Source organism: Apostichopus japonicus, chromosome 14 (genome assembly GCF_037975245.1).
Source record: "Apostichopus japonicus isolate 1M-3 chromosome 14, ASM3797524v1, whole genome shotgun sequence".
NCBI lineage: Eukaryota > Metazoa > Echinodermata > Holothuroidea > Aspidochirotida > Stichopodidae > Apostichopus > Apostichopus japonicus.
In genome coordinates this window covers 979,488-1,000,140 of record NC_092574.1, presented here as the reverse complement: position 1 = coordinate 1,000,140, position 20,653 = coordinate 979,488, and the positions used below count along the sequence as shown (strand labels likewise).

Sequence of the window (20,653 nt, the reverse complement as noted above, 5' to 3'; positions counted from 1 at the left end):
ACAGCTGTTTCTGGAAAGCTACTTTAATGCTGGGCAGTCTGTGGTTTCATCTGGGTAGACATTCTGTAGGAACCTTTGTTTCCTTCTTCTAACCGTCTCTAAGTTTAATTTTCTGTCCGTCCTGCCTGCTTTCTATTATTATTTGCCCATACACTTCAATGTTTATATGATCTGGCACCTGTTTTGTGTTTTCCCGTCTGTGAAGTAACAATGCACTTGGTGTAAGTTCATCGAAGGCAGTCAAGGCGTTTGTGATTTCCTTAAAACTTTCTCGCAGTTGAACGATGCACGTGTAGATGGTGTTTAGTTCGACATGTTCATCTCTGTGGCCTCTGAATCGAAGGCCTTGCTTGGCTAACAAGAGGACAACATCTAACAAATGTCTAAGTATTTGACAGTTTTCTTAAATTTGTTCCTTCCTTTGAGTCTGTCATCTTTCTGTCAGCTACTCCATAATGGATTCATGGGTTACAAAAGATTTCCTTGATGACAATGTGGTACGTGATACAAAACATTGCTAGGAGAATAGCCTCTTTTGATGGTCCAACCACCTGACAAGCTCCTCATGATACCATTTCTTGTGAAGTGCTGGCTTCTTCTGGTCTTAAGGGTCCTTTGGGAATTCTCTTCCTACCAGGTCCTGCTTTGTTGGTCTACATGGAACAAAGGTTCACATTTGATGCTTAAAGTCTTCAGTGACCAACAATTCACTATCTGAGTCCTCATTTGGAAATTTGACAGACATTTCCAGCTTATTAGGTGGTGACTGGTATTCATTGTCCTTCTTAATGGTCAGGGAGTTTTTGTTGTTCAAGATGAGAGTCAGTAGTGCTATCTAAAACCATTTGTGACTCTGTCAGGCCTCAAATTTCACAATTTTGAAGGCAAGGCCACTTTGGCCTTGAATAGGGCAAAATTTGCCAAAAATGCACCAAGGCCATGAGGTAAGGCACCCAGGCCAACTTGCATCTTAACGAAGGGCAACAAGGTCATAAAAAATAAATGTCATGAAACAATTTCTGTCCCAGGTCCTGGCGGCTGCTTTAATGAAGCAGAACAGTAGAAGGGTCTCTCTCACTTTACTTTTACTTTTTGTCAATGGAATTATTTAACCCCTACTCTTATTCCAATCCTTCCTCACCCTTAGCGAAACCAACCATCATTATGGTAACTCAACTCATATATTTATGGACAGACTCTGATTATGGGGGTATCTCATGTAAACCCTTACCAGTTTACTGGAGTAGTCCTCAATCCATGCCAACACTAATTGAACAGAATAATATTCAACCAAAAATGCCTTTTTGCATTTGATGGATTGTTGAAGGGGTGGTTATGCTTATAGGGTTAATGCTGAAAACGTAACTAACAGCAAGTTCTTTAAACTTGTTTATTGATGGTGAAAAATTATTCAAAAAACAGCAAGTTAAGTCCAACCGACATGCTCTGTGCTTGTGGTCATAGAGCATGTGATGTACAAGTTCGGTTATTTCCCCGTTCTATTTTTTTGTGGGGAAATTTGATTTACACACAAAACACTCTCTACAGGGTAGGAATAAAGACTTGGCTTTGATGGGCTATTTTGGAAAATGAAAAGTTAAAAACGCCCCTCTTAATGTATTTACGAGGGCTTTTTTAAGGTTTAAGGGGATTCTTTTCCAAATTTCAATATGCTGATTACGGAAATGGTTGTAAGCATGCAACAGGATAAAGTAAGCACAATTACCCTCTGCCTAGTGCTGCGACCGTATAGCAAATTCATTAAAAATTAAATCTCAAAAACTTTTGATCCTTTAGCTCATAACATCAAGCCACCGAATATATGACGGAAAAACCAATGACCCATGAACTAAAATAGACATCACAGGTTTACTTCCGCTGAAGGTGACCTTTCCTTAATCATGTATTTTTGCGTATGTGGATAATATCACTCACCACCAAATACGAGACCATTATACTGCTGAAAAGTAATCGAAGTTAAAACCTTCAATCCATCGCCACAGCAATGGTGTACGTAAAATACAACATTCCCTCTTTAAGACATAGCACATACCTTCCAAACAACTGCTGATTTTTAGCAAATTGAAAGTTGTGTGGTTGTTTGGCTACATGTGGTAGAACGTTGCAGTATATCATGGATATTTTAGTTCTAGCTAACTGCGGCTCAATTTCAGCGAATTTTCTGTTGACTACGTGTGGTGTTCGGCTACCATGCACGCGCAACGATAGCAGCAAGGAAAGTATGTAAACAAAGCTATGCAAAGAATTTTTTTTTTATTGCAAACCGATGGTTAGGCTACATTTCCCATTGACTTAGTGTGGTTTTTAGGCTAACATGTGGTCAAAGATTGCAGTTTTTCATGGATTTTTTTTTTTGATTTGCGACACCACTTGAGCGAATAAACAGATGGCTAAGGTAGATTTCCATGTTGACTTAGTGTGAAGTTAGGCTACCATGTCGTCGGAGATTTATGGGGATTTTAGGTTATTGTTGCTGGTACTGAAATTGCTTAGTGGAGGCTGTAATTTGCCAGTGACTGTGCGAGAAATTCCCGATGATTGTGTGCGACCCTCCCGCACTGCTTCAAATTTTATGCGGGATTGTGAGAAATGTTTGCACGATTCGCGTTGCTACGTACTGCAAACCCTAGCTAAAGCGAATCTTGTCACAATTAATTTTACAAAGACACCTGATATTATGAGGGTGATTTTCTTATATTTCTTTTTCGACCTCACAATTGTGCTTTAGGAGGGCATTTTTAGCACTTGCGAGGGCGAATTGCCTGTCGCGCTCGCTTATTTCTGGTCAGTGAGTGGCTGTTGAATTGAAGATTCCTTATTTGTGTGGTATTTAGAGAGTGAATCCACTAGTAACTAGGAAAGAGGTCTTACTCTGGTCAGTGAGTGGCTGTTGAATTGAAGATTCCTTGTTTGTGTGGTATTTAGAGAGTGAATCCACTAGTAACTAGGCCTGACATATTACTCTGGTCAGTGAGTGGCTGTTGAATTGAAGATTCCTTGTTTGTGTGGTATTTAGAGAGTGAATCTAGTAACTAGGCCTGAGGTCCGGCTGTTGAATTGAAGATTCCTTATTTGTGTGGTGTTTAGAGAGTGAATCCACTAGTAACTAGGCCTGACCTATTACTCTGGTCAGTAAGTGGCTGTTGAATTGAAGATTCCTTGTTTGTGTGGTATTTAGAGAGTGAATCCACTAGTAACTAGGCCTGACCTATTACTCTGGTCAGTAAGTGGCTGTTGAATTGAAGATTCCTTGTTTGTTTGGTATTTAGAGAGTGAATACACTAGTAACTAGGCCTGACGTATTACCCTGGTCAGTAAGTGGCTGTTGAATTGAAGATTCCTTGTTTGTTTGGTATTTAGAGAGTGAATCCACTAGTAACTAGGCCTGAGGTCTTACTCTGGTCAGTGAATGGCTGTTGAATTGAACATTCCTTATTTGTGTGGTATTTAGAGAGTGAATCCACTGGTAACTAGGACTGACATATTACTCTGGTCAGTGAGTGGCTGTTGAATTGAAGATTCCTTGTTTGTGTGGTATTTAGAGAGTGAATCCACTAGTAACTAGGAAAGAGGTCTTACTCTGGTCAGTGAGTGGCTGTTGAATTGAAGATTCCTTGTTTGTGTGGTATTTAGAGAGTGAATCCACTAGTAACTAGGCCTGACATATTACTCTGGTCAGTGAGTGGCTGTTGAATTGAAGATTCCTTATTTGTGTGGTATTTAGAGAGTGAATCCACTAGTAACTAGGCCTGAGGTCTTACTCTGGTCAGTAAGTGGCTGTTGAATTGAAGATTCCTTATTTGTGTGGTGTTTAGAGAGTGAATCCACTAGTAACTAGGCCTGATGTATTACCCTGGTCAGTGAGTGGCTGTTGAATTGAAGATTCCTTGTTTGTTTGGTATTTAGAGAGTGAATCCACTAGTAACTAGGAAAGAGGTCTTACTCTGGTCAGTGAGTGGCTGTTGAATTGAACATTCCTTATTTGTTTGGTATTTAGAGAGTGAATCCACTAGTAACTAGGCCTGACATATTACTCTGGTCAGTGAGTGGCTGTTGAATTGAAGATTCCTTGTTTGTTTGGTATTTAGAGAGTGAATCCACTAGTAACTAGGCCTGACCTATTACTCTGGTCAGTGAGTGGCTGTTGAATTGAAGATTCCTTATTTGTTTGGTATTTAGAGAGTGAATCCACTAGTAACTAGGCCTGACATATTACTCTGGTCAGTGAGTGGCTGTTGAATTGAAGATTCCTTATTTGTGTGGTATTTAGAGAGTGAATCCACTAGTAACTAGGCCTGAGGTCTTACTCTGGTCAGTAAGTGGCTGTTGAATTGAAGATTCCTTATTTTTGTGGTGTTTAGAGAGTGAATCCACTAGTAACTAGGCCTGACCTATTACTCTGGTCAGTAAGTGGCTGTTGAATTGAAGATTCCTTGTTTGTGTGGTATTTAGAGAGTGAATCCACTAGTAACTAGGCCTGAGGTCTTACTCTGGTCAGTAAGTGGCTGTTGAATTGAGCATTCCTTTGTGTGGTATTTAGAGAGTGAATCCACTAGTAACTAGGCCTGAGGTCTTACTCTGGTCAGTGAGTGGCTGTTGAATTGAGCATTCCTTTGTGTGGTATTTAGAGAGTGAATCCACTAGTAACTAGGCCTGAGGTCTTACTCTGGTCAGTGAGTGGCTGTTGAATTGAGCATTCCTTTGTGTGGTATTTAGAGAGTGAATCCACTAGTAACTAGGCCTGACATATTACTCTGGTCAGTGAGTGGCTGTTGAATTGAGCATTCCTTTGTGTGGTATCTAGAGAGTGAATCCACTAGTAACTAGGCCTGAGGTCTTACTCTGGTCAGTGAGTGGCTGTTGAATTGAGCATTCCTTTGTGTGGTATTTAGAGAGTGAATCCACTAGTAACTAGGCCTGAGGTCTTACTCTGGTCAGTGAGTGGCTGTTGAATTGAGCATTCCTTTGTGTGGTATTTAGAGAGTGAATCCACTAGTAACTAGGCCTGAGGTCTTACTCTGGTCAGTGAGTGGCTGTTGAATTGAGCATTCCTTTGTGTGGTATTTAGAGAGTGAATCCCGTAGTAACTAGGCCTGACATATTACTCTGGTCAGTGAGTGGCTGTTGAATTGAGCATTCCTTTGTGTGGTATTTAGAGAGTGAATCCACTAGTAACTAGGCCTGACATATTACTCTGGTCAGTAAGTGGCTGTTGAATTGAAGATTCCTTATTTGTTTGGTATTTAGAGAGTGAATCCACTAGTAACTAGGCCTGACATATTACTCTGGTCAGTGAGTGGCTGTTGAATTGAAGATTCCTTGTTTGTTTGGTATTTAGAGAGTGAATCCACTAGTAACTAGGCCTGAGGTCTTACTCTGGTCAGTGAGTGGCTGTTGAATTGAAGATTCCTTATTTGTTTGGTATTTAGAGAGTGAATCCACTAGTAACTAGGCCTGAGGTCTTACTCTGGTCAGTGAGTGGCTGTTGAATTGAAGATTCCTTATTTTTGTGGTGTTTAGAGAGTGAATCCACTAGTAACTAGGCCTGAGGTCTTACTCTGGTCAGTGAGTGGCTGTTGAATTGAAGATTCCTTGTTTGTGTGGTATTTAGAGAGTGAATCCACTAGTAACTAGGCCTGAGGTCTTACTCTGGTCAGTAAGTGGCTGTTGAATTGAGCATTCCTTGTTTGTGTGGTATTTAGAGAGTGAATCCACTAGTAACTAGGCCTGAGGTCTTACTCTGGTCAGTAAGTGGCTGTTGAATTGAGCATTCCTTTGTGTGGTATTTAGAGAGTGAATCCACTAGTAACTAGGCCTGAGGTCTTACTCTGGTCAGTGAGTGGCTGTTGAATTGAGCATTCCTTTGTGTGGTATTTAGAGAGTGAATCCACTAGTAACTAGGCCTGAGGTCTTACTCTGGTCAGTGAGTGGCTGTTGAATTGAGCATTCCTTTGTGTGGTATTTAGAGAGTGAATCCACTAGTAACTAGGCCTGACATATTACTCTGGTCAGTGAGTGGCTGTTGAATTGAGCATTCCTTTGTGTGGTATCTAGAGAGTGAATCCACTAGTAACTAGGCCTGAGGTCTTACTCTGGTCAGTGAGTGGCTGTTGAATTGAGCATTCCTTTGTGTGGTATTTAGAGAGTGAATCCACTAGTAACTAGGCCTGAGGTCTTACTCTGGTCAGTGAGTGGCTGTTGAATTGAGCATTCCTTTGTGTGGTATTTAGAGAGTGAATCCACTAGTAACTAGGCCTGAGGTCTTACTCTGGTCAGTGAGTGGCTGTTGAATTGAGCATTCCTTTGTGTGGTATTTAGAGAGTGAATCCCGTAGTAACTAGGCCTGACATATTACTCTGGTCAGTGAGTGGCTGTTGAATTGAGCATTCCTTTGTGTGGTATTTAGAGAGTGAATCCACTAGTAACTAGGCCTGACATATTACTCTGGTCAGTAAGTGGCTGTTGAATTGAACATTCCTTATTTGTGTGGTATTTAGAGAGTGAATCCACTGGTAACTAGGACTGACATATTACTCTGGTCAGTGAGTGGCTGTTGAATTGAAGATTCCTTGTTTGTGTGGTATTTAGAGAGTGAATCCACTAGTAACTAGGAAAGAGGTCTTACTCTGGTCAGTGAGTGGCTGTTGAATTGAAGATTCCTTGTTTGTGTGGTATTTAGAGAGTGAATCCACTAGTAACTAGGCCTGACATATTACTCTGGTCAGTGAGTGGCTGTTGAATTGAAGATTCCTTATTTGTGTGGTATTTAGAGAGTGAATCCACTAGTAACTAGGCCTGAGGTCTTACTCTGGTCAGTAAGTGGCTGTTGAATTGAAGATTCCTTATTTGTGTGGTGTTTAGAGAGTGAATCCACTAGTAACTAGGCCTGATGTATTACCCTGGTCAGTGAGTGGCTGTTGAATTGAAGATTCCTTGTTTGTTTGGTATTTAGAGAGTGAATCCACTAGTAACTAGGAAAGAGGTCTTACTCTGGTCAGTGAGTGGCTGTTGAATTGAACATTCCTTATTTGTTTGGTATTTAGAGAGTGAATCCACTAGTAACTAGGCCTGACATATTACTCTGGTCAGTGAGTGGCTGTTGAATTGAAGATTCCTTGTTTGTTTGGTATTTAGAGAGTGAATCCACTAGTAACTAGGCCTGACCTATTACTCTGGTCAGTGAGTGGCTGTTGAATTGAAGATTCCTTATTTGTTTGGTATTTAGAGAGTGAATCCACTAGTAACTAGGCCTGACATATTACTCTGGTCAGTGAGTGGCTGTTGAATTGAAGATTCCTTATTTGTGTGGTATTTAGAGAGTGAATCCACTAGTAACTAGGCCTGAGGTCTTACTCTGGTCAGTAAGTGGCTGTTGAATTGAAGATTCCTTATTTTTGTGGTGTTTAGAGAGTGAATCCACTAGTAACTAGGCCTGACCTATTACTCTGGTCAGTAAGTGGCTGTTGAATTGAAGATTCCTTGTTTGTGTGGTATTTAGAGAGTGAATCCACTAGTAACTAGGCCTGAGGTCTTACTCTGGTCAGTAAGTGGCTGTTGAATTGAGCATTCCTTTGTGTGGTATTTAGAGAGTGAATCCACTAGTAACTAGGCCTGAGGTCTTACTCTGGTCAGTGAGTGGCTGTTGAATTGAGCATTCCTTTGTGTGGTATTTAGAGAGTGAATCCACTAGTAACTAGGCCTGAGGTCTTACTCTGGTCAGTGAGTGGCTGTTGAATTGAGCATTCCTTTGTGTGGTATTTAGAGAGTGAATCCACTAGTAACTAGGCCTGACATATTACTCTGGTCAGTGAGTGGCTGTTGAATTGAGCATTCCTTTGTGTGGTATCTAGAGAGTGAATCCACTAGTAACTAGGCCTGAGGTCTTACTCTGGTCAGTGAGTGGCTGTTGAATTGAGCATTCCTTTGTGTGGTATTTAGAGAGTGAATCCACTAGTAACTAGGCCTGAGGTCTTACTCTGGTCAGTGAGTGGCTGTTGAATTGAGCATTCCTTTGTGTGGTATTTAGAGAGTGAATCCACTAGTAACTAGGCCTGAGGTCTTACTCTGGTCAGTGAGTGGCTGTTGAATTGAGCATTCCTTTGTGTGGTATTTAGAGAGTGAATCCCGTAGTAACTAGGCCTGACATATTACTCTGGTCAGTGAGTGGCTGTTGAATTGAGCATTCCTTTGTGTGGTATTTAGAGAGTGAATCCACTAGTAACTAGGCCTGACATATTACTCTGGTCAGTAAGTGGCTGTTGAATTGAAGATTCCTTATTTGTTTGGTATTTAGAGAGTGAATCCACTAGTAACTAGGCCTGACATATTACTCTGGTCAGTGAGTGGCTGTTGAATTGAAGATTCCTTGTTTGTTTGGTATTTAGAGAGTGAATCCACTAGTAACTAGGCCTGAGGTCTTACTCTGGTCAGTGAGTGGCTGTTGAATTGAAGATTCCTTATTTGTTTGGTATTTAGAGAGTGAATCCACTAGTAACTAGGCCTGAGGTCTTACTCTGGTCAGTGAGTGGCTGTTGAATTGAAGATTCCTTATTTTTGTGGTGTTTAGAGAGTGAATCCACTAGTAACTAGGCCTGAGGTCTTACTCTGGTCAGTGAGTGGCTGTTGAATTGAAGATTCCTTGTTTGTGTGGTATTTAGAGAGTGAATCCACTAGTAACTAGGCCTGAGGTCTTACTCTGGTCAGTAAGTGGCTGTTGAATTGAGCATTCCTTGTTTGTGTGGTATTTAGAGAGTGAATCCACTAGTAACTAGGCCTGAGGTCTTACTCTGGTCAGTAAGTGGCTGTTGAATTGAGCATTCCTTTGTGTGGTATTTAGAGAGTGAATCCACTAGTAACTAGGCCTGAGGTCTTACTCTGGTCAGTGAGTGGCTGTTGAATTGAGCATTCCTTTGTGTGGTATTTAGAGAGTGAATCCACTAGTAACTAGGCCTGAGGTCTTACTCTGGTCAGTGAGTGGCTGTTGAATTGAGCATTCCTTTGTGTGGTATTTAGAGAGTGAATCCACTAGTAACTAGGCCTGACATATTACTCTGGTCAGTGAGTGGCTGTTGAATTGAGCATTCCTTTGTGTGGTATCTAGAGAGTGAATCCACTAGTAACTAGGCCTGAGGTCTTACTCTGGTCAGTGAGTGGCTGTTGAATTGAGCATTCCTTTGTGTGGTATTTAGAGAGTGAATCCACTAGTAACTAGGCCTGAGGTCTTACTCTGGTCAGTGAGTGGCTGTTGAATTGAGCATTCCTTTGTGTGGTATTTAGAGAGTGAATCCACTAGTAACCATGCCTGAGGTCTTACTCTGGTCAGTGAGTGGCTGTTGAATTGAGCATTCCTTTGTGTGGTATTTAGAGAGTGAATCCCGTAGTAACTAGGCCTGAGGTCTTACTCTGGTCAGTGAGTGGCTGTTGAATTGAGCATTCCTTTGTGTGGTATTTAGAGAGTGAATCCCGTAGTAACTAGGCCTGAGGTATTACTCTGGTCAGTGAGTGGCTGTTGAATTGAGCATTCCTTTGTGTGGTATTTAGAGAGTGAATCCACTAGTAACTAGGCCTGAGGTCTTACTCTGGTCAGTGAGTGGCTGTTGAATTGAACATTCCTTGTTTGTGTGGTATTTAGAGAGTGAATCCACTAGTAACTAGGCCTGACATATTACTTTGGTCAGTGAGTGGCTGTTGAATTGAGCATTCCTTGTTTGTGTGGTATTTAGAGAGTGAATCCACTAGTAACTAGGCCTGACATATTACTCTGGTCAGTGAGTGGCTGTTGAATTGAGCATTCCTTGTTTGTGTGGTATTTAGAGAGTGAATCCACTAGTAACTAGGCCTGACATATTACTCTGGTCAGTGAGTGGCTGCTGAATTGAGCATTCCTTGTTTGTGTGGTATTTAGAGAGTGAATCCACTAGTAACTAGGCCTGAGGTCTTACTCTGGTCAGTAAGTGGCTGTTGAATTGAGCATTCCTTGTTTGTGTGGTATTTAGAGAGTGAATCCACTAGTAACTAGGCCTGAGGTCTTACTCTGGTCAGTGAGTGGCTGTTGAATTGAGCATTCCTTTGTGTGGTATTTAGAGAGTGAATCCACTAGTAACTAGGCCTGAGGTCTTACTCTGGTCAGTGAGTGGCTGTTGAATTGAGCATTCCTTTGTGTGGTATTTAGAGAGTGAATCCACTAGTAACTAGGCCTGACATATTACTCTGGTCAGTGAGTGGCTGTTGAATTGAGCATTCCTTTGTGTGGTATCTAGAGAGTGAATCCACTAGTAACTAGGCCTGACATATTACTCTGGTCAGTGAGTGGCTGTTGAATTGAGCATTCCTTTGTGTGGTATTTAGAGAGTGAATCCACTAGTAACTAGGCCTGACATATTACTCTGGTCAGTGAGTGGCTGTTGAATTGAGCATTCCTTTGTGTGGTATTTAGAGAGTGAATCCACTAGTAACTAGGCCTGAGGTCTTACTCTGGTCAGTGAGTGGCTGTTGAATTGAGCATTCCTTTGTGTGGTATTTAGAGAGTGAATCCCGTAGTAACTAGGCCTGAGGTCTTACTCTGGTCAGTGAGTGGCTGTTGAATTGAGCATTCCTTTGTGTGGTATTTAGAGAGTGAATCCCGTAGTAACTAGGCCTGAGGTATTACTCTGGTCAGTGAGTGGCTGTTGAATTGAGCATTCCTTTGTGTGGTATTTAGAGAGTGAATCCACTAGTAACTAGGCCTGACATATTACTCTGGTCAGTGAGTGGCTGTTGAATTGAGCATTCCTTTGTGTGGTATTTAGAGAGTGAATCCACTAGTAACTAGGCCTGACATATTACTCTGGTCAGTGAGTGGCTGTTGAATTGAGCATTCCTTTGTGTGGTATTTAGAGAGTGAATCCACTAGTAACTAGGCCTGACATATTACTCTGGTCAGTGAGTGGCTGTTGAATTGAGCATTCCTTTGTGTGGTATTTAGAGAGTGAATCCACTAGTAACTAGGCCTGACATATTACTCTGGTCAGTGAGTGGCTGTTGAATTGAGCATTCCTTTGTGTGGTATTTAGAGAGTGAATCCACTAGTAACTAGGCCTGACATATTACTCTGGTCAGTGAGTGGCTGTTGAATTGAGCATTCCTTTGTGTGGTATTTAGAGAGTGAATCCACTAGTAACTAGGCCTGACATATTACTCTGGTCAGTGAGTGGCTGTTGAATTGAAGATATTCCTTGGCAACATTAATAACATTCCAGTCTGGTCTCAATATTCACACCATGTCAACTTCTCTTTATTTTCTTCTCTCTAGGATGAAACCCAAAATGAAGCCCAATAAAAGGTTCCTCAAAAACACCCTCCTTGCTGCAGTGAAAGAAAGAGATAAAACCAGGGGAAGGCCAACATCTCATGAAAACTCAGGGAAGCAGTCTGTAGATGAAGCGTCCGACCATAAATTGCATTCAAAGCGAAAACCTCATTCTGAACTGGGAGAGAATTCCAATAGCAAGAGAGTTAAGAACTCATCACATGATGAATTTGCCGGTTCCTTCAAATTTAAGAAATGGAAAAGTAAAGAAAAATCTCCTAAGAGTTGAAGGAAATTATGGAAATCATGTTAAACCTGAGAAGATAGTTTTCCACTTGCTGCAGAGTATTCTTCTGATATCCTAAAGCATTTCAATTATTAGAAGACTTGAATTTGCCTGTTGGTAACCAGTGATCTCCTCTCATCAAATCACTGTTATAGTGAAAGAAAGAGAACATTGATTCTGTCATTCAGCAAGTTATGATTCTGAACTATGAAAGCATGTTGACTGCAAGACTGTGATAAATTCATCACCAGAGAAATTTGCCAAATGTTTCTTATGGAAAAGGATGAGGAAAAGATGCTACTTCTCTCCAAGAGATGATGAGCTGCATTCTGGACCTACTGGCTGCTAACGATCTCTCAGCAACTAAGTTTAATTGTCTTCTGTTGTGAGACTTTCTGTAACAGCCATCGTACAGTTGTGTAAATCAGGTGATAAAAGGTTCATCTCAAAGCATGAAATGGCTTAAATGGGAAGTTAGTGAAGAAATTACTGCAAATTGGCTTCTTGGTGACGGTCCAAGGACTAACAACCATTGGTTATGGCAGGACGTGTGATAAGTTCAGTGGTGTATTATTGGAACAGTACGTTAATCGTATGCAGACAAGCTCTCCAACTAAACACACCTCAACTGGTTCCTTGGCCACAGAATGAAGCAAAGTTGAAGGTTTTCCTGATTGGTTTACAGCAACAGCCATACTACAGAAGTACTTGAATAATCAAATTATTTGGTAGAAGTCTTGAACAGAGAGGGACAAATAACACAGACCTGTACTATGGAGAGAGAGAGAGGTGGAGAGGGGAAGAGTTCAACGACAGCATTGAAGCTGGAAGGAATACAAGAACATTCTTCTCTGGTAATCCCTACATTCAATTCTGTAAGGTCATGTTGAGTGACACCGTAAAGCAGTGACGTCTGTTGTTTGAGGTCTACTTAAACATATATCAGTGTGGCTGTCATATTTGCAAGGTCTTGAAGTTGATTGATTTCATTTTCTATGTTCCTGCCTAACCTAAGGGTAGGGGGAGGGGGAGCTCCAAGTCATGATTTTGTATCCCATAGCAAAATGCTATACAAACTGAGTATGTCTATATAAGTTTGTAACCCCAGGTTCATCACACCCACCCAAAGGACATAAGTCCTAATGGGAGTGGGGGATCTTGGGCTGTAATGGGGTCAACTACCAGCACCAAGATACGCCGTTGGTTAGTCAAGTATATCAACAAAGCACCTTGTGATGTATACGAACCTACCATACTACTACAATAACACATAGAATAACACAAAAAGCATATATATGGCTATGCAATGTATTCATAATTAAGAAGTAAAGAAAGAAAGAAAGAAAGAGGTAAAGTAATAAAGAACAACAAATTGTTACTAGTAATCTGAAAATATTAAACTATAAAGACACAGTCAATCACATGCATATCTGGATGTGACACTATTAGGGGGCTCACTTCCTCTCTAGACCCGCTCGGCTGTCAGTCCCATTCGGGGGCACATCATGGCCTGGGGGGAGGGGGCATCTTACAACCAGGGCGTTAGTCACGCCCATCCAATCCCAAAGGACCTGTATAGAAATTTTGAAGTTACAGCTTAGGGCTTTCAAGTGAGTGGCCTAACTTCAATACCAAATATAATGGATACAACAGGCTCAATACAAACTATAATACAAGACAAATCTACGATAGGTACATTCCAACCATTAAGGCTAAATATAAATGAAATGTGTTTCCAGTAAATAGCATAAGTTATAAAGCTCACATCTAGCCGACGTGGCAGTCAATGATGGACACCATGCAGTGAGTCTCAGTCAAGTGTTAATTGCCCTAGAACCCAGTTTCTAGCATGTTCCTAATATGCATAAATACTAAAATAATATAACACCATATATACCCTATATGTTAATTCTCTCAGAAACATCTAGCATAGGTACCGCTAAACAGTAGCAAAACTATTTAGGGTCAACCTCTGACAAGAGCTGTCACCAAGGGAAACTGAAGAACATATATCAGCTAATAAGGATTCCACAAAACCATCAATTCTAATATACATGTAGCATATAGTTATAGTGTATAGAGTAAACATTATAACATTATAACAACATTGGCTATATGTCATTATCAATAGAACACATAGTTACTAAATTACACAATAGATTGTAAAGCATATCAATGGATAGTAGTATGACTTTAAATTAACACAAAACATCTCTCTGTGCTTGGAGCCATCATAGAGTAACTGAAAATTATTTAACTAAGAAGCTTACTTCTGGAAAATAAAAAGTGATTTGTATCTGTATAGAAATTATGAAGTAATTTCTAATGGTGATGTCTCCGACATCCTATCAACGGCTGAGGGCTGTCAAGGCACAGATCGCTGGTAAACTGGCCTTCTTATAGAGCCAGGGGAATGTAACTTCCTGCCCAGAAAACACCAACATTACTCAGTGACCACTAAGCCACCAGGTTTTAACAACTTAGGGAGGTAGTCCCAGAGAATGAGTTCATACACAAAGAGGTGAACACATGGGTCACCTGTTTGCAGAAGATCTCTCTCTCCACCTGTGGACAGCTTAGCCCTTGGATCTGTTGGCTAATGGGTTCTGTGGTGGTTTACTCTTGTGGTACACATGGAGGACAAAGCAATGTCATTCCAAGAATACAGGGTTAGTCATGACGACCTCCTGCAATGAAGTGGCAGGCCATTGAACTCCTTGAGCACCAAGAATTTGTAGGTGGAACCTATCACGGGGAAGGGGAATCTAAATCTTAGTACTTAATAATTTAGCTGAAATATTAGGGGTGCTACACATATATTTCCAGGTGTGTTTATTTCATCAGGTACCAAAGGCTGACTCTTCAAAGTTGCACTCTGTCCCCCATGTCCCAAAATTTTGTTCTACAAGCTTTGGCAATGGCAAAACTGTTGAAACAGTAAGGTAACCTTTTGCACACACTGAGATGTGATACAGAAGAGATTGTATATATATGTCACTAAATCCTGTCAAAGTGATTAAACTGTGTATATCCCGCTTCATCCAGTACACGCTTAACAACTTCAGTGTCGTTTCCTTCTTCAAAGTATTGACTAGAAAAATACGTATCAACTGGCTCAAAATGATTGAGGTAGCTTAAAACGTGTGTTGCTGTTGCTGGTTGGGGCTTTCAATTTAACTTTCAAATCAGCGCAAATTAATAGCAAATGCTGACAGGATTTGCCTTACGAAACTTTACTGAATGCTACCCCATTTAGGTCAGTGATCTAGACAAGCCACTTAAATTCATCAATCTTTCCGATGTCATGATCAGCGAGGTTCAGGCAATGTGTGATATCCCAAATAAATATGCACCAATCAGGAGAGAGTTTAAGAATTTCATGAATGTGATAAGGTACTTTCAATCCAAAATATTGCCTATCAAAGCTTCCTCCTGACATTTACATGCTGTGGGGACACTCCAGAATCCTGAATCGCAGCATAATTTGTTCAGCAAGGGCCCTTACATTATGTTCTTTCACAATTGGCATATCCATAAAAAGGGTTACCAAAAAGTCCTCTCCTAAATCCTGTTCTGGTATTGGCAAGACTATCCCTACTATATGGCCTGTTCTGTTTTTCTTGTTAGTTTATCTGCCAGGATACCGACTGGTCTAAATCTTCCAGTTGATGGCAATTCCGAACGAATTACCTGCTTGAATTTGGTTGTAACTTCAAATATCACATTTACAATTTTTGAGGTGAATTTCCAGGTGTGATTGACATCTCCGATATCTACACCATTCATGTCAAGCAAAGAAACCTCAGTCTCAAAGTTCGAGTAGCTTTGGCTAAGTTTAACTATTTTATAGGCTGTCTTTCTGAGAATCATTTTGACTTTCATGTGTCTGTCACATGTCCTTTCATGTTCCTCTGGTTGTTGGGCTTTAGCGTGTTGTGCCTGTTTGTGTTTCTGTGACTCGTTATGCTCCATTATACGTGTTTTCAAGTATCTGAATGCCATTGGTTGTTTGTCAATGCTGAAGTCAACCCCTACTTCAAAATCGTAATCTAGAATTCCGTTTTGGAGTTCAGCTAAGGGTTCTTGGGCCCCTTTGATTATACCACCCCTATCACAAGCTCTTAGCATGAGCAATTGAAGATGACGACCAAAGTCAGAGGCGTTTTCATTACTTTCCTTGCCTACTAAGATAAACCTGTTGAAGCAGGACCGCACCACTTTCTACAGTTCCATGCAATTGTTCTAATTAAGTGTTAATTTCATCAATTGTGGAATCAGGTCCTAAAAATCTAACCACCTTCTCAGCCTGTCCTCTTACTGATCTCCTTACAATGGGAGTAATAAGTAAGGGTGAGTACAACCCCTCTTTGCTAATTCCAAGGACCTCATACTTCCAAGTTTCAAAGGAAACCTCACCAGCCCTAGGCTTTGTTTCTCCACTAAAAATGGAAACCTGGGAGGTTAAAAATTAGTTTTGGGGGTGGAGGGCTTTTAAATTATAACCCACAGTTGAGTTCCCCATTATTGATTCTGAAGAATCACTTACATGAAAGCCAGCTTCTTTTAACTTAGCAATCATTCTTTCTATGTCTGTACTACCATCCTGAGCAGTACTAGTTTCAGGTAAGTTATCTGAAACCAGAGGTTGTTTGACAGGTGCAAGTTTTACACTGACCACCTTCCCTGCAATCTCCATATCATGATACATTGCAACTGCTACCTCGGACTCAGAACTATCAACAAATTCACAGATGGCTGATCCAGTTTTCATGCTAGTTAATGGGTCAATGCAAAGTATGAACGGACGCAGCAAAACTTGTGTTGCTGTACTGTAGCTGTTTGGGGCTTCAACTTAACTTATAAATTAATAGCAAATGCTGACAGGATTTGCCCTACGAATTTTTACTAAATGCTACTCCATTTAGGTCAGTGATCTAGACAAGCCACTTAAATTCATCAATCTTTCTGATGTCATGATCAGCGAGGTTCATGCAATGTGCAATATCCCAAATAAATATGCACCAATCAGGAGAGAGTTTAAGAATTTCATGTATGTGATTTGGAACTATCAATTCGAAATATTGCCTATCATAGCTTCCTCCTGACGTTAACATGCTGTGGGGACACTCCAGAATCCTGAATCGCAGCATAATTTGTTCAGCAAGGGCCCTTACGCTATGTTCTTTCACGATTGGCATATCCAAACAAAGGGGTCCCAAAAAGTCCTCCCCTAAATCCTGTTCTGGTATTGGCAAGACTATCCCTACTATATGGCCTGTTCTGTGTTTACTTGTTGGTTTATCCGCCAGGATACCGACTGGTCTAAATCTTCCAGTTGATGGCAATTCTGAACGAATTACCTGCTTGATTTTTGTTGTAGCAACTTCAAATATCGCATTTACAATTTGGGAGGCGAATTTCCGGGTATGATTGACATCGCTGATATCTACACCACCGGCTGGTCTAAATCTTCCAGTTGATGGTAATTCTGAACAAATTACCTGCTTGATTTTTGTTGTAGTAACTTCAAATATCGCATTTACAATTTGGGAGGCGAATTTCCGGGTGTGATTGACATCGCCGACTTCTACACTATTCATGTGAAGCACAGAAACCTCAGTCTCAAAGTTCGAGTAGCTTTGGCTAAGTTAAACTATTTTATATGCTGTCTTCTGAGAATCATTCTGACTTTCATGTTTCTGTCACATGTCCTTTCATGTTCCTCTGATTGTTGGGCTTTAGCGTGTTGTGCCTGTTTGTGTTTCTGTGACTCGTTATGCTCCATTATACGTGTTTTCAAGTATCTGAATGCCATTGGTTGTTTGTCAATGCTGAAGTCAACCCCTACTTCAAAATCGTAATGTAGAATTCCGTTTTGGAGTTCAGCTGAATAATTTTTCCCTCCCTGAATTTGGAACGTATCGAGACACAGTAGGCACACTAAACACCCCATATCATCTTCCCGCACTTAAAATGGTGCCAAGTAACAAATATTCTCAATGGTCTTACTGTAGCTTGTCTTGATAAAATTTTGTTCACATCTCTGCATTCCAAAGCAGGTTTCTGTTGCTCCTGAGACTTACGCTCTGCAGAATCATTTACATGTATTTCTTCCACTACTTTCTTCAGTTCCTTCACTTCTTTCTGAATGTAATCAAGTTTCTCTGACTGACTTCTGCACTTCCCCCATATCCTCTTCCAACTGAGTGGTTGGTTTTTGTATTATATCTGAAGTTATGAATTCAGTGTGTCCAGTCTCCTCAGCCTCATGAGAAAAAGCACATGTTTAAGGAAATGCACTTAATGATGAAGATAAAGGGAAAGATGAACTTAAAGGAACCGATTGGAAAACAAATGTTTACTGCTACTTTTTAAACAACTGGTTTTGCTATGTGCTGTTTTCAATATGGTTCTTAAGACGATCGTGTCATAGCTTCACCCAACAGTGCCCAATCTGCAATTTCAAGAAACACTTTAGATGCCATTTTTCTATGTAGTGTATATAAATTTCTGCTTGCGTTTTAGCAAAACTACAAAATGTGTAACAGCAGTAAATATTGGTAGTGTAGAACTTGCAACTTTTGTGATATCCTTGGGTGTTAGGTAAGGGCATGTATATAGAATGAACAAAGAGGAAAGAGAGCAAACAAGAGACGTGTGTAATATGCTGCTCTACATAGATTATTCTAATCCTCATATCTGTCCGTTATCATCCAATATGGTATAAAGAGTTAATAACAGAAAGGTGGCGGTATACTACTTTATCTTTACTACATAACATCTCTTCCTTGCTTTCTAATATACTGTCCCATTACAGAATACCAACTGTCAGAATTAACAAGTGCAGTAGCAGGCCAGTAGCATTCCTCGGAATCTCTCAATTTGATCAACCCCACTAATTTACATATTTGATTTTGAACTCTCTTTCAATTTGTTGAAAGTCCACTTGACTCAGTGTCAAAACTGATGCTCTAGATGAGCTCATGGGCTTAGGAATATCTTCAAGCTCATAAAAGATGTCTGCTTTTGACAGGCTCTGAGCAGTTTATCTGGTGAAAGCATTCCGACCCATGTCCATTTGTTCCAGAAAGTCCATGGACACACTGGAGATGCTGGCCGATGTGACCATACCAACAAACCAATATCGGCATTCTGCATATTTTTCTTTTTTTCTGGATTTTCCTCAACATTTCATCTACGAGACTGTCAATGTCATTCATTGAATGGCATAGCCTAGGCCAACTGCATACTGTTACACGCACCGTTATCAAGAAAGGTCCAAAATAGACTTTCTTGACTTTCCTCTCTATATTCCCTATACATTCATCAATACTACTGTTCTTTGTTTCTAACAGTTCATCGCCGTCAAGGTAATCAATTTTTTAACCTGGGGTCTAGAAATTGTGCCATTTTCAGCAACGTGGCAAATTCTTTCCCTTCATAGTGAAAACAGAAGTCCTCTATCATTCGTTGATTCATATCTTTTGTTAGCTGTGTGTCCCCTTCCTTTGTGGCAAAAATTTTTTTTTCAAAGAGTGCGGGAATGATTGAACTGCTGGTTACATGTTTACCTCCAGAAATCATGTCAGTAAACTTGGAGACCTGCTCCAGTGCACTGCAAATGCTTGTTAGGACATCTTTGTCCTGCCATGGTGGTAAGAGGTGGCTGATCTTGGGGTCCATGTCCAACAACCTTTTAACCATATCGTACCGGAACCCCTAGCGTGTCACACTCTCCTGTGAAGGTAAAAAATAAAGGTAAACTATAACTCAGATTGTGAGTTCAATTCTTAATATCGTTTTGTAATTTCTTTAATCATACTGCATAATTGAAGTGTTAATTGAAAAACCAGGTTATGAATGAATGCCTGTATCTCTGATCCGTTTTCAAATTCGAATTGTTCAAAGTCATATCTTTTGATTTGTTGGAATGAAACGGCTAAGGCCTAGAGATCAAAGTTAAAAGTTATTTTTGTGATAACAGGGAACAGTATGAATAAAAATTATATGTGGGAGTTAAAAAAAAAGGGATACAAACTTCCAAAACGTTATATTATTTGGTAAAGGTATATTTAAAGAAGTGCATATTATTGGCCTACTATAGATAAATCTAAAAAAAACCAGGCTGGTGACAGCGTTGACAATGTTCCCTGCACTGTCAGTGGTCATAGCGACAAGCTTTGTGATGGGGGAGATCCCAGTTGCTCAAAACCTCCTTAAAAGATTTCTGCAAGATTAAGTGCGATATGGTTCTGTGGAACGAATATTGTTTCTAAACACTGGGACTGAAATTTCCAATTGTAGTGAGCTGGTCGGCTCATGTATGGCTCCATTCTTCTGCTGGACCATAGATTGCTCTTTGCAGACAAAAAGTCCATTTCTTTCCCTAGTTTCTCTTTAATTGCCTCTTTCGTTTTGTTGTAAGGTTTGGGAATCGCTGTCTGGGTTAAAAAACTTTCTGCTAGGTAGTTCGTATCGCAGGTCAAATGCACGGATAATTTTCTTGAATCCTCATTTCTCTACGCTGTATATCAGAAGTAAATCCTTTGCCAGACAAATAATTAATTTTATGTTAGCATTTTCCATTTCGCATCTTCTAGCATGTATTTGTTGAAAGATGCCCAGGATTTCCGGGAATAATATTAAAATGAGCATAATAACCGGTTATTTTTCCACTACCGGTAGTATATATTTAAACAACGCTAATGAGAGTGGTCTTCCCACTTCACTTTGTAAATACATTTAACCACTATATCTTTAACATTTCAACAAACGTTCAGCAATTTTGGAAGGAACGGTCGCACATTGGGTGGGCCTCTCTGTCTTCCCCAAGCTCCTTTGTCCTGTTAGCGTTTGCTCATACTGAGTCGCAAATGGTTGGTTGGGTATCTTTGCCAGCATTACGTTGTATTGACTTTGCTATCCTGGACCTGTGGTCATCACATCAACAGCCATCTCGATGTCACCTTTGAGTTCCAGCTTGGCCAAAGAAAGACCTGTTATTTGTAACTCTTGTACTTTCTTGAGACTCGTTGTTTTAGTTTCAGCCAACTCATTAT

The 20,653-nt window shown here is 40.4% G+C and overlaps 1 protein-coding gene across 3 annotated transcripts in view; it reads left to right on the top strand.

Moving 5' to 3' along the window:
- LOC139980316 (uncharacterized) overlaps positions 1-13,677 on the top strand; it is a 40,480-nt gene extending 26,803 nt beyond the window's left edge. For all 3 annotated transcript variants that reach the window (XM_071991894.1, XM_071991893.1, XM_071991895.1), the window contains exon 4: positions 11,312-13,677. In XM_071991894.1, coding sequence (XP_071847995.1) covers positions 11,312-11,597 — 286 coding nt within the window. In that variant the 3' untranslated portion in view covers positions 11,598-13,677. The remainder of the gene's footprint in view (positions 1-11,311) is intronic.
- The last annotated feature ends 6,976 nt before the right edge of the window (positions 13,678-20,653 follow it).